This window comes from Danio aesculapii, chromosome 2 (assembly GCF_903798145.1).
Source record: "Danio aesculapii chromosome 2, fDanAes4.1, whole genome shotgun sequence".
NCBI lineage: Eukaryota > Metazoa > Chordata > Actinopteri > Cypriniformes > Danionidae > Danio > Danio aesculapii.
In genome coordinates this window covers 56,671,195-56,690,792 of record NC_079436.1, presented here as the reverse complement: position 1 = coordinate 56,690,792, position 19,598 = coordinate 56,671,195, and the positions used below count along the sequence as shown (strand labels likewise).

The window sequence follows — 19,598 nt, the reverse complement described above, 5'->3', positions numbered from 1 at the left end:
GCTGAAGTGGCACCATTTTTGTTATCTTGTTCCTGTATCTCTAAAAGCTGAAATGTCTTATTTTTAATTTATGTATCTATTTGAAAATGAAGAAAATGTAGTCTAAAGCAGGGGCGTTGCTAGACATAAAGCTCTCCTGGGGCACGTGATGTATGTGTATGTATGTATATATATATATATATGTATATATATATATATATGTATATATATATATATATATATATATATATATATATATATATATATATATATATATATATATTATATTATATTATATTTATTATAAATAAAAGTATTCTTATTATAATACAATTATTCTTCTAAATAATCTTAAATGTAACTGGAAAACAATGTCAAGACAACTGGAGTGATATGCTAAGATCATTTAAGAAATTACTTTTGCATAATTATTAATTTCATTTGAATGAAATTCTAAAGACAATTCAATAAAATACAAAAAAAAAAAAAAGATGTGTTATAGGATTATCTGTTGTAGACCTGACACATGGCAGATAATTAGGTTTATTAAGTCTTTACCTCCCTGACTCCTCATCCCTCCTTTTTGCTTCATACAAAAAAATCTATCAGGAGGCATGTTTAGAAAGATCACCGTCATGTTGTTTAAACTTTAGTTTTGTCAACTTGCTAAACAAAAAAGGCTCTTACGCTGGTTTTACAATGCATGATCGACGCGTAACAAGCAGGTAGCCTGCTTTTTTGGCGCGCATGTTAACTACCGGGACTCGCACTGGCAGAAGAGCAGCGCGTGCGAGAACAGCGCGTGGGAGAGGCGCACGGGTTCTCTGCGCACACGCGGAGATGCTTCAGTTTGCTTTTTGATTAAACACATTGCTTTCACCACCGTTGGTTCGGTTGCAATTAGAGAATAACGTCTTTATTTCGGAATTACCACTCTTAATAAATACACTTGCATATGAAGTAAATCATAAGTCAATGCATTTACTGGGGCACTGGAGATTTTAACTGGGGCACGTGCCCCTGTGAATTGGGTCTAGCGACGCCCCTGGTCTAAAGACAAACTTTTGTTTTTATAAATAAATGTTCATTTAAAACGTATTATTTTACTATCAGAGATGCGCAGATTATAGCTCACTGAATCTGCTGTCAATATCCACGGTGACCAGAGCCGGCGCATCCTCTTTCGTCTGTGACAATCCCCCCACCACCCCGGTCTTCGCTGTCGTACGCACAATCTCGTTTTCGCTTTCGGTATGAGGGCAGCATGATCACCTTTTGCCTAGAGCTCCAGTTCAGTTTGCTCCGGCCCTGACGGTGAACTATCATGCCTAAAACCAAAAATTCAATTATTAAAGTGACGATCGGGTGCGGATACATATATCAGATAAAAAATATGTGCGGGCGGGTGGATGATTAGTATGAAGCCACGGATTTGGGTGTCATTTCAGCTGATCCGTGCATCTCTAGTGCACATGGCTCCTTAGCATAATAGCATAACAGTAAGAGAAACTGTTTTATTAATAGCATTTTTAATATCTTTAACCCAACGAAAAGAAAAGGATAACAGTGGCATAATATATAAAAATATAGTTACAAATCAATACATTTTATTGATTGTCGCATGTTGATCATTTATGTGCTGTGGGTAAAAGCTGTGTTTCAATCCAGCTACCACCGCAAGTATATTTCAAATCTGTGGGAGGCACTGAATATATTTTTAGATAAATGGTCTCTCTCACTACAAGGGATTTATGGGTCTGTCGTGATTTCTGGGTTCCCGTATGGCATTTATATATTATTTATATTATATTTTATAAGTTATTTAGATATTTATTTTTATTTCATTCATTCATTTAAATATCGCTAGTACTGATTTCAACCCCTTTTTTTATTTCTTTGAACATGATCTAAATTTCTGAAAATTACTGACAATTTTAATGTAAATATTAAGTGTAAATAAAAATAACATTAGATTCAACTTTATTGTCATTACACGTGTACAAGTACAATGCAACGAAATGCAGCTTAGGTCTAGCCAGCAATGCAATAGCAGCAAGTGCAGGATACAGGTATAAGTTATAAAGTGCAGTTATAGAAAAACTATGGTGATATTTACAGATGGAGGTACTATCAACATTATATACAGGTTGTATTAGCTATGAACAGATTTACAATAAATGAATATGTTAAAGTTAGGTACAGTAAGGACTTTCATGGCACTACATGTACTAGAGTATGAATAACAAAAGTGCTTGATTTAATGAAATGAATAGACATTGAATCTGGTGTCCATGAAAGAGTGGGAATCCTGGTAATGATAATAAAGTTGAATCTAATATAATCAGCATGTGATTGCAGCTCAGCAGTGTTGTGCATGTGTGTTTTATTTGTGTATGTTTTTTGGGGGTTTTTTTCAGGAAGGGTAAGTGTAAGTCGATCGAGGAGGGTCAGGAGTGTTTTCTGGGGATGCGTCTCCGGCAGTATCACATGCTGTGTGGAGCTCTGCTGCGCGTCTGGAAGCGAGTGTCCGACATCGTCTCGGACATCACCAACTCCAGCATCCTGCAGATTGTGAGACTCAAAACCAAACAGAACAGCAAACAAGTTGGTGAGGCATCTTTTTATTATCTGTATCTTCTTAATGCTATAATGGCTAACTAACCAATTATTGCACTGCATACCCCAGATTTATCAAAATAAAATGAAAGTATTGATTATCAGTTTAAAGTTAAAGGGATAGTTCACTCAAAACTGAAAATTCACAAGTGTGTAAAATGTAAAAAGGAAAAATTATGTAGTCACCATTCACTTGTTCAACCTATTTCAGTTTAAAAAAAATGGAGTAAATAAAAGTAAAAATAATATATATATATATATATATATATATATATATATATATATATATATATATATATATATATATATATATATATATATATATATATATATATATATATATATATATATATATATATATATGTATATACAAATTTATTCTGCTGAACATAAAAAGATAGTTGAAAAATGCTTATCGCTAGAACCCATTGACTTCCATAGTTGGAAAAAAATTACTATGGAAGTCAATGAGTCTAAGCAACCAGCATTCTTCAAAATGTCTTCTGTGTTCAGCAGAAGAAAGAAACTCATAAAGGTTTAAAACCATGTGATGGAGAGTAAATGATTAGTTAATTTGGTAACACTTTAAAATAATGGTCCATTAGTTAATGTTAGTTAATGTATTTATTAATATGAACAAACTATTAGGGATGCATTTAATATGGTATTTAATAATGATTGTTAACATTAGTTAATGTTATTTAAGTTAAATAATGTTAGTTCATGTTAACTAATGTTAACAAGCACATCTTTGGATTTTAATTATGCATTAGTGAATGTTGAACTATGATTAATAAGTGCTGCACAAGATTATTCATACTTAATGTTAGCAAATATCCTAACTAATGGACTATTATTGTAAAGTGTTACTGTTAATTTTCATTTTTGAGTGAACTATCTCTTTAAGGAATCAAATTTATGCATTTTTATGTGCTTTATAGCTATAATTCTGTGGAGCATGTGCATTTAAACATGTGCAGTGTGTGCATTTAATAAACAATCTTATTATGCATTGGTGTGGATGCTAATATCATTATCATTCTTGCAACGAATGTGCCTTTACACATTCATATACAGTACTGTGCAAAAGTCTTAAGCCTGGTTAATATTTGACGCAATCGCTAGTTCACTTGAGTGCGCGCGGCGAATGTGACGTCATCGGCGTGTTTGCAGAGCTTCGATTAGGGTGCGCGGACATGGTTCTGGCTGGCAGAGCGCATGATTTTTTTAAAAGACTCGAGCGAACAGTGAGCGCGGCGCCACATTTGATCGAAGTTGAATATGAAGCATTTTTAAGAGATTTTGTCTGAAACCGGCACGACTGTACACACATCTTTATGATCAGTGATCATGGAGATAACCAGATGATCAATAATTCTTGGCTATAAATTGCAACAGCCGTGGGAAAGGAGGAACGTTTTTGTTGAAAAGTTTGGGAAAAACTTGAAGGATAAGTTAGCTGAAACCAAAAGAGGTCATGGCAAAAGTGGAGACCCGGATACACAAATACAGAATATATTTTTCCACCATTCATATGTTTTACACTGATGTATGTGTTACATCTTTTTAATTTAAAACTATTTAATAGTTACAAAACTAACATGAAACAACAAATAATTTCGTTGATAACTGGAAAGGAATATTTGAACCTATCGATTTACAATATACTGATGCCCTGTTTTTCTGGGCTTTATTGGTGATAATGGTCAGGAATGTTAGTCTGTTATTGCCTTTTTAGCTTATAAGTAAAGGACAGAAACTAGGCAGGCAATAATGTGTGAATTATGGAGCGGGCTAAATCTAAAAAAACATCAGTATTTTTTAGTAAGCGTACATTTTTTGCTTTTGTTCTTGCTATAATAAAAATATATTTGTAGAGCAACTCATGTTCTGTTGTCATTAATATTTTAATAAACTTTAATAGGAAAAACTGTCCGAGATATGAACAAAAGCAAGTGATGCATCAAAGTTTGATTTAAAAATCTTGAATGGTTATAAAAATCCTAATAATCATTAAAATAATACAAATAATTAATATTTAAAAAATGTTTGTAATGTTTAAAAATATTGAATGATTTTAATCATATAACGTAGTTTGGGAAACTTTCTACTTCTCTGTTTATTCGTCTGACTCACGGTTAGTTTCTTTTGACCGCCTCTTGTTGTTTTAAAGAATATCACAACGGCAAACGTGGCTAGTATAAAAGCCTTGTTCGTTTCGTGAGGTGTGCACGCAGTCAGCGATGTGCGATGCGACGCCAGGCGCAAGTATAAATCCAGCTTTAGGCCACCACCAGCTTTATGAGGCTAAGACTTTTACACAAATCTATCTATCTAAAAGTTATGGAGCAAGTGCAGGTTTATTACTTTTAGGTGAACTATACCTTTAATATACAAACAGAAAATATGAGGAATATGTATACAACATTGAGAACAAATCACTTTTGGCATCAAAAGTGTGTTTAACGTGACCTCTTTAGCACCAAACTTGAGCTTGAGTCTTCTCTGAAATGATGTGCCATTTAATATCAAGCATCTTTCAGCATTTCTAAGAGTTCTTCCTTAGATTGAGCATCTTCTATCTTTCTTTTTCTCTCCACGTAAATCTCATACTGCCTATAATATTACCTATACATACATACTGTGTATGATATTCAGGTCTGGATTCTGTGCAGGCCATTTCATGACTGTCTTTGTTTCATCATTTGATTATTTTTCTCTCTAAATATGATTTCATTACACTAGCAATGTGTTTGGGATTATTATCATGCTGATAAATAGAACTATTACAAATTAGGTGTTTTCTAGTAGGACTTGCATGACAATAAAACCTGTCTGTAGTTTTTAGCATTTACAATCCCTTCCATTCAGGCAATGTTGATAACAGCTCTGGTAGAAATGCAAATCAAACCAAGACAGATACTCCATTGCCTTTCATTAGTTTTTCCATCTTTCTCTAACTCTTCTTTCATATGTCTTAAACAATTAGACCCAATAAATCCAACTGGAACCTCTATTTTCTGTTTGTAATAAGTAAGAGAGTAATAAGTAATATATAATGTCATAATACCCTCACTTAAACAACGAATGTAAGACTTTAGCACAGTACTGTATCTCCCATCATGATGAAATTAACAATATTCTATATGTCTCAGGTATAAAAATCCCTGAAAACTGTGTATCCCGTGTGCGCGCTGAGCTCTCTCGAATGGACGAAGAGGTGAAGAAAGCGCGACGTGAGAGAGAGCAGTTCGCAAATGAACAGCGCCTCCGCCAAGAAATGCTAGCCAAGATGATCAACGCTCGCAAACTCATCGCCAACCCTCCACGCTCTCTTCCCAACCACTTCAACTACCCACGATCCCTCCTGCCACCAACATTACAACCCAAAACCGAAACCGTCAGTGAGGTTTTGGATCTAACCGTAAGTCCTTGCCCTTCGCCGGACATCAAAGCACCCACTTCTAACATAAACGGCGTGTCTTTAAATGTCCTGAACAGCAGAGGGCGCCAATCTGGAGTCGTTCCCGAAACGTTCGATCTTGAGGACCTGATTTCCCAGGAGCAGCAGAGACACAGACAGGTGGTGTTAAACTCAAACATGCGCATGCCGTCATCGCATTCGTCTTTAAACATCCCGCAGCAGCACGTTCACACATTAAAGCAGAATCATTCATCATTTGGAGTGCTAACACAGCAGCAGAATGCAACCAGGTCTGCGCAATACAGCGCACTACTGTCACAGCTACGCCAAGGGAACGATAAATCCCTCATGATGCGATTTCTCACGCAAATGAGCCAGAAAAACAGTTCATCATCGCAGCCCTCACATGTAATGCTGCATCAAAACAGCATACCACACACTTCTAGCGTGCATTCGCAACTACCGAAAAGACACGTAAACGAACATGTGCAGTCGCAGCCAATGCAGACTCAACCTGAAAGGCCATCCAGACCAAAAGACGAGTATGATTTCGATGACTTGGACTTCGGTTACCCTTCGCCCGATTCTCAAATCCAGTACCCGTTCACCTCACAAGCCTTGCCATCCTCGACTCCGCCCCCTCCACCTTACTCCTCCTCCCTCTTCGCACCGGCACCTCCAAACTCCTCCCTCTCAGACTCTAGCTCCTCCTCCTCGCACTTCACACCTTCCTCATCCTCCTCTTCCGAGCAAACACATCTGTTACCGAACGGCCACAGCAGTATGGACAGCCTGGAGACGCTGGATCACATGATCCACGGAGCGCCATCAGATCACCGCCAGTCCGTCATCCAGTTCAAATCAGTGGACTGGGACGCCACCTAGAGGTAGCTCATAAACACGCACAGTCAAAAATTAAAGCGTTAGTTCACTCAATTTTAATTATGTCATTAATTACTCACCCTCATGCTATTCCAAATGCAAAACATCTTCGTTCATCATTGTAACGCACAAATTAGGATACTTTAGATGAAATTCTGGAGCTGTCTGACCCTCTATGGACCCTTTTCACATTTCCAGGTTTCTTAGTAGCGAAAATCGTGATAGTTGGTAAACTTAGAGCGCAGTGAATGGGAGAGTACACCAAATCATTGTTTTACAATCCTTGTTACGTCCTTTTAGATCTTAATATTAAACTAAGGGTATTTGACATAACATATAATAGTTGAGTGTGTGTGTAACAAATGGAGGGAGAAGGAAATTACTTGAAAACCAAATATCACTGCAATTGTTTTATTGCCCATACTTCCAGTGAAACCAGTGAGAATATATTGTATAGTGAAAGAAAAAATATTTACAATAAATAATTGATGAATTACCTGGGGGAGAGGAAGTAGTTAGATGTGCTTAAATCAAAGAAATAAATATAACAAAACCCACTAACTGTATTCAACAAACTAAACTAAATATGAAAAGAAAGCATAAAAAGAAACATCTTCAGCGTACCAAACGTCTTCACTAAACTACTCTAACTAAAAACAAAACATACACAAGGCAGCACACTCTCCTGAACCTAATGAACTAATACAAAGATGAATCTCGGTGTTGTATATGTATATCGCGTGACTTACTCACTCCTACACCCTCTCCGAGGTTTCACTCAAACACATCAGTTAACTGGACAAGTTTACAAGCAAACACATTCCACATTCAGATCTCAATACTTTAGACAAGAGAATTAAACACAAGCAAAACATTCTCTCAGACTAGCTCTTGCGAGAGAGACTGTCCTCACAGAGACCCACAGAAAGAGTAAGAGCGAGATTGAGTGAAAGATGGAAAGAGATAGAGAGAGAGAGAGATTGCCATTGCAGTTTGGGCTCGGCTTTTAAACGTTATGCCGACCAGCGATTGGTGGCGCGAACCCAGCGTCAGCGACCAACGTCATCAGCACGAAATGCGGATCCTCTAATGCCGTTCGTACCTGTAACACACGCATGAAACGACACACCCACATACAAACAAACGCACACACATATACCCGAAGTACGTTCTGCAAGCGAACGTAACAATCCTATTTGCTAAAATAATAAAAGAAAAACCCCACGATGGTGTTATCAAGACTCGAGAGGAAAACAGTAGTGTGAGAATACTTCCCTCATCTCCACTCTGCATTACAAACACCCCACACAAGCGGGGTAATTAGTACTTTTGTAATTTGATGCAAAGATAATATAATACATACGTAAGTGTGTGTGTGTGTGTGTATATATATGTATATATGTATATATATATAGTTTTTTTTAAATATCAAATATGAAGCCTTTAAGATTATGATGACTGTTAGAGCGTACTTTCAGTATTCAGATTCGGAACACTCACACTTCTCAAATGGTCTGGGAAACGGGCCTGGGCACGGTTCGGATAGCATAGTGTGAGTAGGCCCTTAAACCCATCATAACAGTCTTGTGAAAAGGGTCTATTGACAATAAGGGTCCTGAAACTTTCAAAGTCTAGTTATTGGGTTAACTGTAAGTTATCAAGCTACAAGAATAAGGCTGTGCACACACAAAAACAAAATTAACGACTTTATTTAACATCTTTAAGACTAGTATTTATGAGAGCACTATCGTTCATTGTCACACAAAAATTATGATATTTTGCTGGAGCTCTAGGACTCTCCATTGACAGCAAGGGTTCTGAAACTTTCAAAGCTTAGAAAGGGACCACAAAAATTCTTAAACCAGTCCATGTTTCATCAGTGGGTCACCTGTAAGTTATGAAGCCACAAGAATAATTCTGTGCACACAAGATTAAAATTAACAACGTTCTTTAACATCTTTAGGACTAGTATTTATGCGCGCACTACTTGTCGTGCTGCTAACGTAAATTTCTTATGTATGTTCTCTACATTAGTTGACTAATATAGTCTGTTTAAAGGATCAACAGTGGGTCAATCGTAATTTTTGAAGCTACACGAATAATTCTGTGCACACAAAAAACAGAAATACCGACTTTATTTAACATCTTCACGACTAGTATTTACGAGAGCACTACGTGTCATGTTGCTACCTGTCATGATATCACTCACTCTCATACTATTCCAAACCCAAAAGATCTTCGTTCATCACCACGCACAAAAATTATGACATTTAATGTCGATAATAATCATGACGATTTTGACCTCCATGATTGTGGTTGCAGTAAAATCATGTAAATTGACGTTTGCAGCATGTGACGTGATTGGTATCTGTATTATTAAGTGTTTATTTTATATTAAGTACTTTATTCATGTTTTTAAAAGCACAAAAGATGAAACTAAATTTGCGTAATGCATGCGCTCTAGAGACGTATGTCCCCACCAATGTCAAGAGCGAATCTACGCCCTTGCATAGACAGCAAGGGACCTAAACGTTTTAAAGTCTGGAAAGGAACCAAAAACATTCTCAAAACGGTCCATGTTTTATTAGTGGATCCACTGTAAGTTATGAAGCCACAAGAATAATTCTGTGCACACAAAAAAACTAAAATACGACTTTATTCAACATCTGCTGGACTAGTATTTACGAGAGTACTACTTGTTGTGTTGCTACATGTCGTGATGTTCCTTTAGCTATAATAATAGACTTTAGTTCACTAATCTAGTCTAATATAAGGAGTGAATGAAAACGAATGAGAGAATTGAAGCACTGAAGGGATGCTGCTTCGTTTGTTCTTTGCTTGTTGACAAAAATAACATAAAAATAAAAATGTTGACCCTGAGATAGTTATTTAATACTTAGCGAGCTGTCTGTTAGTAATGAAACAAAGCATTTTGATTTAACGTGTGCAAATATAAATTCAACAATTAAATCATTTTATTTAGAAACTTACACCAATAGGATTCCACTTTGGACGCCATCTTGTGGTCAAACGTGGAAATGCATTCAGTGCTTGAACTGTCACAGTGCATTCTCTATTCATCAGTTGTGCACTCATTATTGCAGTGCATTGTGGAGTTGATTGTCCACTATGGTTTCAAACACCAGTAAATAAGCCTGCTCCCTCAAATAATGCACTGTTTATGTGAATAGGAGGCATTTGCGGACTGTTTTTTCTCTCTTTACTGTGCTTCGAACATGTGTGGAGGTCAGAGAGCTCCTGCATTTCTTCTAATATCTTAATTTTACATTATGAAGATGAACAAAGGTCTTACATGTTTGAAATGACAGGAGCATGAGCAATTAATAACAGAATTTAAATTTTGGTGTGAACTAACCCTTTAAATTTGTCCCCCAAGTCATTCTCAGTCCATAAGCTATTATAGGAGTTGCGTTCGGTTCGTTGGCATACAATGAAGACGTTTGGAAACACACGGGCACTTGAAATCAGTTTGGTTTTTATTTGCCTTATTTGAAGCAATAGGGCTTTTCCACCCACCATTTCATCAGACCTTGAGGTAAAAGAGATGTTTATTTATTACGTTATTGGTGTATACTGTTTCCTGTCCTAGGGAGTTTATCTTTTTGAATGAATGCCTTCTGTTAAATCAGTGCCTTTATCTCCTTCAGATGCAGTCTTGTGTGCATATATATAAATATATATATATACATATATATATATTTCTAGACAGAGTAGTGCTATATTATTTATTTCCTCCAGCGTTCTTTGTATCCCAGAGATCTGTGCTTTTTTTTCTCTCTCTCTCTATGGGGCCTACAGACCTGATTGCATGATAGCGAAACTGCTGTTTAACCCTGTGAAATTTTTCTTATTCGTTTTCTTTCTGCATTTTAGTGATCTGAACACAGGGACAGATTTGTTCAAGGTAAATAGTGAATCAAGCGCAAACACTCACCCCTGCTTAATGGCGTTTGTGGAATATCTCAGGTATAGACTCATCACTGTCCAAAACAAATGACTATTTTATGAAAATATATTAGATCGCGGATGGATCGTCGTGAGCTTTGGGAATTGGTAACCAAATTATTTATTATTAGATTTTAAAGGGAACACTGGTTAGTGTTAAGACTTATTGACCCAGTTTCACAGACAAGGATTAGGGCTAGTCTAGACTAAACTTGAGTTGTCTTTACTGAAAATAACTTGCAGTGAAATATCTTAAAATACACCGGTCATTGTTTAGGTCCAGGATGCACACAAGTAATGTGTTTTTATGAAAGCTGCTTAAAAACATTAACTAAGGTTTAATCCTGGCTTAAGCTAAGCCTTGTCTGTGAAACTGAGGCAAAATGATGTAAATGATGCCTCCTTGTGAAATATGTAGAAAAAGACACATTTTTACATTATTTAAGAAAATTCGACATTTATTTTGGAGCATGGGTGCCACTATTGTTTTTGATTACGTAATATGAGTGCTCCCCCTACTGGTGCTCTATTTTATTTGTAAATGCAGCACAACTGTGGATACAAAATAACAAAATTCCATCACATTGTGCTGCCAATTTTAAGACGAACGACATTAAAAAGAGACATGATATATATCTTTACTGCTTTATGATGCCTCTTTGTGAAATATGTCGAAGAAAGAAAAGAAAAAGACATGCATTATTCAAAGAAATCCACATGTATTTTAGACCATGAGCGCCACTATTGTTTTGGATTACTTAATGTGAGTGCTCCCCCTGCTGGTGCTTCTATTGTATTGCTAATGCAAGCAACACAACTGGGGATATAAAAATAGGGAAATTACGCCACATTGTGCTGCTAATTTTCAGACGAACGACATTAAAAAGATATGTGATGTCTATCTTTACTGCTTTGTGAAATATGTCGAAGAAAGAAAAGAAAAAGACATGCGTTATTCAAAGAAATCCACATGTATTAGACCATGAGCGCCACTATTGTTTTGGATTACCTAATGTGAGTGCTCCCCCTGCTGGTGCTTCTATTGTATTGCTAATGCAACACAACTGGGGATACAAAATAGGGAAATTACGCCACATTGTGCTGCTAATTTTCAGACGAACGACATTAAAAACATACATGATGTCTATCTTTACTGCTTTGTGAAATATGTCGAAGAAAGAAAAGAAAAAGACATGCGTTATTCAAAGAAATCCACATGTATTTTAGACCATGGGCGCCACTATTGTTTTTGATTGCGTAATGTGAGTGCTCCCCCTACTGGTGCTCTATCTGTTTTGTATTGTAAATGCAGCCATAACTGGGTATACAAAATAATAAAATTACGCCACACTGTGCTGCTAATTTTCAGACAAACAACAATTAAAGTGAGACGTTATGTATATCTTTACTTTGTGAATGATGCCTCTTTGTGAAATATGTAGAAAGTAAAACAATACATATTTACGTTATATAAAAAAATATTTTGGTAAAAAAAAATAAGATTAAAAACAATAATTTTCATTTATTTTGGGCAATAAGCACCGCCATTGATTTCGATTGTCTTATGTCAGTGCTCCCTCTTCTGGTGTGTCTATTGTGTTGTAAAGGCAGCACATCTGGGAATACAAAATAATGTAATTTCGCCACTGAATAATTCGCCACTGCTGATAATTTTTAGATGAACAACACTTAAAAGATGCATGTCCGAAGTGATAAAATAAAGTCTGAGAAGATGTCTTTAAATTTCATGTGTAATCAAAATGTATTGTTTATTTTGCTAGCTCACATTGTTGTTCTTAGGGTGAATAATTAATGCATGCAAATTAATCCACTGAAAAAATATGTTTGTTTTAGTAATCTTCAAGCAAAGTCTGAGCAATTGCTTTCAAAAATAAATGTGGATTTTTGTTGAATAATAAATTTTTTTTTTGCTTTACAAAAATCCTCATTTATTTTTAACCATTTATATTGAATAATAGAAAAAAATTGTTTTATTAAATTTAAATAGTCGAAAATAAATGTGGATTTTTTGAATAACGATTTTTTTTTTCATAAAATTTAAATGGTCGAAAATAAATGTGATTTGTTGAATAACGAAAATATTTATTTGTTAAATTTAAATAGTCAAAATTAAATGTTGATTTTTATTTATTTTTTTTTTTTTGAATAACGATTTTTTTTCATAAATGTAAATGGTCAAAATAAATGTGGATTATTTTAATAACATAAATATTTTGTTGTTAAATTTAAATGGTTGAAAATAAATGTGGATTTTTGTTGAATAACTAAAACATTTTTCGTAAAATTTAAATGGTCGAAAACAAGTGTGGTTTATTTTTTAAAAAGAAAATATTTTATTGTTAAGTTTAAATGCTCAAAAATAAATGTGTATTTTTGTTGAATAACGAAAATATTTTTTGTAAATTTAAATATTCAAAAATAAATGTGAATTTTATTTTTATTTTATTTTTTTTTTTAATTACGAAAATATTTTGTTGTTACATTTAAATGGTCGAAAATAAATAATTTTTGTTGAATAACGATTTTTTTCATTAAATTTATATGGTCAAAAATAAATGTGGAATTTTGTTGAATAACGAAAAAATTTCTTCATTAAGTTTAAATGGTACAAATAAATGTGGATTTTAAAAAACATTTTATTGTTGAATTTAGATAGTTAAACAAAATGTGGATTTTTAATTTTTTTTAAATACCGAAAATATTTCCTCGTTAAGTTTAAATGGTTGAAATATATGTAGATTTTTTTTTAGTAAGGAAAGTATTTTTATTGTTGAATTCAGAAGTATTTAGTATTTAAGAATTTAGTAAAAAAAAAAAAAAAACGATAATAGTTTTTCACTAAATTTAAACGCTCAAATAACTGTGGATTTTTATTTTTTTAATAACAGAAATATCTTTATTCACAAAGAGTCATCATTTACCTTATATTACGTCATACAAGATACCCAAAATTCCCGTTAGGAGCGCTGAACCACTGAACCTCACTACGAGACGTCTTTCTACCGAGCGAGACTTAGCAATAAAAACCAAACGAATGATAATAAAACTCCAATACTGCCCCACGAACAACTCGCAGATGTTCAGAAGTGATATTTTTGAGTTGAAAGAAAACTATATTTGTTATCAGAAAGAAACTGATTAAAATGTTTGTTTGTTTGTTTGTATGAGGTCAACGTTTTAGTTATTTTTTCTTGTATTCTTGTGTAGTTGGAATGAAAGCAAATGTATTGGCGTCTTTGATTGCTGTTCGTATTATTATTATTATTATTATTATTGGTATGAATACTATTATTGTTGTTGCTATTTATATCCAAGGGACATTATTAGTAGAGGTAGACTTTGTTATAATCATGTAGAAAACACTTTTTTTGCTTTGTTTTCAATGCCTTGTCAGGGGTTTTTTCGTTTTGTTTTCTCCTTCTCCCGATAAATCCAGAATCAAAGCCTGCAAAACCTGCCACCAAATCTAAAACTGCACTGCCCCTCTGTGTGTTCATTCTCACTCGAAATTCACTTCTCATTTGTTTGGGTCAAGATTCCCACCGCACCAAAGTTTTCTGTGCAGTTCTTGCAGGCTCCGTACGGTTGTGCTTAATCTCAGGAAAATAAAGAGGAGGGAAAGAATCGCAGATAAAGATGTGTGATGCTGACTACTGTATTCTACACACCTGGCTACCATATTATATACACTTGAAGAATATGAGAGAGAATGCTAATTTAGGAATATTGCTCGAGTATTACTACAAGTTATCTGCTTTGATAGGATTTTTTTGTTTTAAGAAATGATTTACACTGAAAAAATGGCTCATTGCAAATCGTTGCAAGCATTTTATATGTGCTGAATTTAACCTAACACGTTAAGTTGAGACTTACTCAGTTTAATTTGTTTAAATTCAGCATATATAAGTTGTTTGCAACCACTTACCTTAAAAAAAAAAAAAAAAAAAAAAATATATATATATATATATATATATATATATATAGTAAACGCAATGAATCATTTCTTTAGTGTAGCTTCAAAAATGAATTGATATCATGTGAATAGACAAAACAAAAACATTGCAAACAAAATGGTTGTCTTGTACTAGTCAAAATGATCTAAAAATTCCTAAATGAAGAAGACAAGTAATAAAATGTTTAATTTGCAGAAGGTTTAAGTCAAAATTAAGTGAGTTTTTCCTTAAATCAAGCTAAATAATCTGACGATGTGGTAAGAAAAGTAATCTTGTTTTGTTTTTAAATGTTTTACTCTACACTCTAGAATACACAAGACGTGTCACTCATATAGTTGAATGGGGAAAAGTGTAACGGTCAATATCGCGAATGAAGCCTCGCCTACTAGTACAGGAGTTAATCATTGATCCATATAGACCAGGCATGGGCAAACTTGATCCTGGAGGGCCGGTGTCCCTGCAGAGTTTTGCTCCAACACTAATCAAACACACCTGAACACCCTAATTAGTGTCTTCAAGATCACTAGAAAGCTACAAGCAGGTGTGTTTGATTAGGGTTGGAGCAAAACTATGCAGGGACACCGGCCCTCCAGGATCGAGTTTGCCCATCCCTGATATAGACACGTTTCTCTGGGGCAGAAAATTATATTAGGCGTGTGCTCTAATGAGTTTATGTGGTCAGCAAATGTGCTGGAATCACAGTGAATACTTTCTTCACAGACATGAGAAATATATCCACATAAAGCTTGTGCTTTTTAATAAACCAAATATACTTGAAAACAAAAGTTTTCTGGTTTTGTAATATGCATGAAACGAATGTGAGATGCACTTCATCCCATCAAATGCACATCACATGACAGCAGCAACTCGATTGCTTTAGAGTGTACATGCGCATTAGCTCAGGCAAAAATGAAAACAAATCTGATTCGGATGAAACTTATGAGACGGTTATTGTTTAATTTTACTGGTGATTCCAAATGTGTGACGTAATCGTGAGCTTGGCAAACAGTTTCTGAGGATTTGATGTTTCCCCATTCAGACAGAATGCCCGAGAGGCATTTCAAAGGTGGTCGCCGAGTGAAATGACTTGCCTTAAAGGGACTTTATTTTACATATCCCAGATTAATGTTATTGTTTTAACTAAAATCTCGCTTAATTTTGACTTGTAATTGATCAAAATAAACTTTAAGCAAGCAAAATAATCTGACAATGTGGTAATACAAATAAAACAAATCTTATTTCTGATGAGATGATGGAACAAGTAAAATAATCTCATGGGAAACAAGATTGTTTTATTTTTATTACCCTATTGTCAGATTATTTAGCATGTTTTAAGTTTGATTTCAGAAGTTGCAAGTCAAAATTAAGCGAGTTTTTACTTAAAACAAGCTGAATAATCTGACAATGTGGTAATAAAAATAAAATAATCTTGTTTTCGGTTTGAATTAAATTACTTTATTTATCCCATTCTCAGATTATTTTAGGTAAAACTCACTTAATTTTGACTTGTAATTTTTGAAAACAAATTTAAAACATGCTAAATAATCTGACAATGTGGTAATAAAAATAAGTCAATCTTGTTTCCCATGAGATTATTTTACTTGTCCCATCATAAGATTATTTTGTTTGCCTTAAAGTAAAACAGACTTAATTTTCTGTAAACAATTTGTTTTACTTATACAGAAAATGCTTCTTAATTTAATATATTTTGATTATCACATTGTCAGATTATTTAGCTTGTTTTAAGTAAAAACTCACTTAATTTTGACTTGTAATTTCTAAAAATAAACTTAAAACAAGCAAAATAATCTGAAAATGTGGGAATAAAGATAAAGCAATCTTGATTTTACTTATCACAGCATCAATCAAAGATTAATTTTATTGTTTTAAAGTAAAACTGACTTAATTTTCTGAAAACAAAATATGCTTTACTTGTCTATAAAATCATAATGTAATCTATATTTTTGGATATTTTGACTAAAAATGAGACAACATCTCTTAAGTATAGGCTGATTTATACTTCTGCATCAAGTGCACGCCTTTGCTCGGTCACATAGCCTTCACTGTGGCCGACGCCATCGCACCTCTCAAGAAATGTAACTACACGTCATAACGACACAGTGCAAGCTCTTTTAATGGTTGGCTTGGTAGCGGTGACAAGTATGGGTGGTTTTGAGAGCCGCGAGAGCCCGATGGAGTGAGTGTTTACAAGTGTCGAGTCCCGTGAAGTAGCTCTAGATCAGGGGTGTCCAAACTTAGTCCTGGAGGGCCGGTGTCCTGCAGAGTTTAGCTTCAACTTCCTTCAACACACCTGCCGGGAAGTTTCTAGTAAACCTAGAACGAGCTTGATTAGCTGCTTCAGGTGTGTTTAATTGGGGTAGGAAATAAAATATGCAGGACACCGGCCCTCCAGGAGCGAGTTTGGCCGCCCCCAAACCAACTTTAATCATACCTTATGATTAAAGTTGATGCATGTCCGCCGGTTCCCCCCTATAAATGAGCAAGTTTGAGCTACTTGTACGTTACGGTAGCGTTCAGAAAGAACTAAACACTCGTGAAGAAACCCAACACAGAGAAACAGAAACCTACCACCAGCTAGTGTTTCAGAAGTGTTATTGCAGAGCAACACAAACAGCACACAGAAATGCATGACTACACAAGGCAGGCACCGTAGCTCACGCCGATCACTCGACGCAGAAGTATAAACCAGCATAAGAAAGCGTCTTTATTATTTAGTATTGTTTTGCAGTGTGTCTGTAGTTACGATTTAAGTGTTTGTGTGTTAAAACCGTGCCGGCGTGTTTTACCCACTGTGTTTCTGCTCCTTTTGTCCTGACAACTTGCCAGAATTGAATGCTCATCTGCTGCCTAACTCGGCAGAATACAAAGAAAACAAAAATCACAAACGAACACTTTAATAATAAAACATTTATTAAAACTGCTACTGATTGTATGTATCGTTGTTGATGTGGATATTATTATTGTTATATTATTATTAATGTTTCCAGTTAGAATTCTGTTCAGCACTTTTTACTTTGGGCTTCTTTGTTTTATCCCAATATTTATGAGTTTAGACGAAACTGTAAATAGTGTAAACAAATGTGCCTTTTGACTCATTCTGAACGTTTTCTACATTTAACAGAAGGAATATATTGTACTGCAATATAATTTTTAACAAACAATAAAATTTTAAGAGTTTGTTCAAATCGCTGCTTGTGTGTATCAGTCGATTTTCTGTGTTTCACTCGAGCGGCAACCTCCCGCTCTCCCTCGTGAAGCTAATACAGACTGAAACTGCAATTCATCCAAATTCTGATAGGCCTGGAGTCCGTTCTTTGTACGTGGATTACTTAGTTAGCTAGATTTGGTTATTGACGATTTGACATGATCCAGGATCGTTTCGTTCTTCAAAACTCATCCAAGAGTTGTTGTCATAGCAACAGTTCTGGTGGCTCAAACCTGCTCAGGAGCAGGCTTATTTCATGTAAACAGGATTAAATCGGGTCATTTCAAGCTAAGGTAATACTGAAAGTACCGAATGCTGATATTTTCTTACTGTAGTAACCTATAGATTATATTCCCTTGGGATAAAAGTAAAATAGTTTTATATAAATAGTTCATATAAACACATTTATAATATTTAATATTAAATAATTAGTAATATTTATGTTTAATTATATGTATACAAATACATATACAAAATGGGGTGTTTCTCCCCAAGAGAACATTTATTAATATTGATTTTTTTAGATACAAATGCGTACTATTTAAAGGTACCGATCCAGCTTTAGTACAATTTCTGAAAGGTTATAGACAAACAATATTCTACTGTTTTTTGTTTGTTTGTTTTTTTATTAAGTAATAATAATTTATGCAGTCATGCACATGTTTTGACCGCTAATATGCCGGTGATTTGATGCTTTGCAAAAGTTGCAGATGCCTTTACTGACATCAAAATGCTTTTTTTTTTTTTGCAAAATTAATTTAAATTCCTTACGACGATTAAGAAACTAAAATAGGCCTAGACTACTATAATAAAATCTGATCTAAAATGTAAAACTAAATAAATTGTTAAATACTCTTGACACATGAAAGCCTGCAGCCCACAACAAATGAGGAAAGTTATTGCGTATCATATTTAATAAACCGTTTACTGCTAATTTGATGTAATTTTGCTCACATGGATAATTGAATATTAATCAGATGATGTCATTACGCTGCTGTGCCGTCAGCCAATCCTTGCATTGCTGATCGTGATTTCGAGGATCGATAGATCTGTCCTTCACAACACACACAGCAATCTCAGATCAGTTTATCCAGACATTTTAATCTGATTCACAAACTTGTTTGAAGAACCAAATTAGCCAGAGATCAGTTATCAAGATTAATAGATCCAGGATCTGCCAAAACATCTTAGATCATTTTCTGCGAGGTAAGAAGAACGAACCCCAGGATGCAAAACAGAGCACATTTCTGTTTCAACATTTCAACTCAACAACTAAAAAAAAAGGTGTTTACAGATGAGATATGCAGTGATGAGCAATCTGGCTGTTTGCACCAGATGAAACATGACAAATGTAAATACAGCCATTCAGAAGCCCAGAATAGAGCACTTACTGCACTCCAACGAAATGGTAAGGTTTATAATCTAATTAATACATATTAAACCTAATTCTGAAGGGCTGTGTTTAAATTTCTGTCATGTTTCATCTGGTGCAATAAGCCAAACTGCTCATCACTGTGTATCTCGTCACGTA

The 19,598-nt window shown here is 34.7% G+C and overlaps 1 protein-coding gene across 1 annotated transcript in view; it reads left to right on the top strand.

Moving 5' to 3' along the window:
* Positions 1-6,321, top strand: part of sbno2a (strawberry notch homolog 2a) — a 101,864-nt gene extending 95,543 nt beyond the window's left edge. Inside the window, 3 exon segments of the mRNA XM_056446285.1 lie at positions 2,397-2,587; positions 5,751-6,196; positions 6,198-6,321. Of these exon segments, the coding sequence (XP_056302260.1) occupies positions 2,397-2,587; positions 5,751-6,196; positions 6,198-6,227 (667 nt within the window). The 3' untranslated portion in view covers positions 6,228-6,321.
* Positions 6,322-19,598: the final 13,277 nt, after the last annotated feature.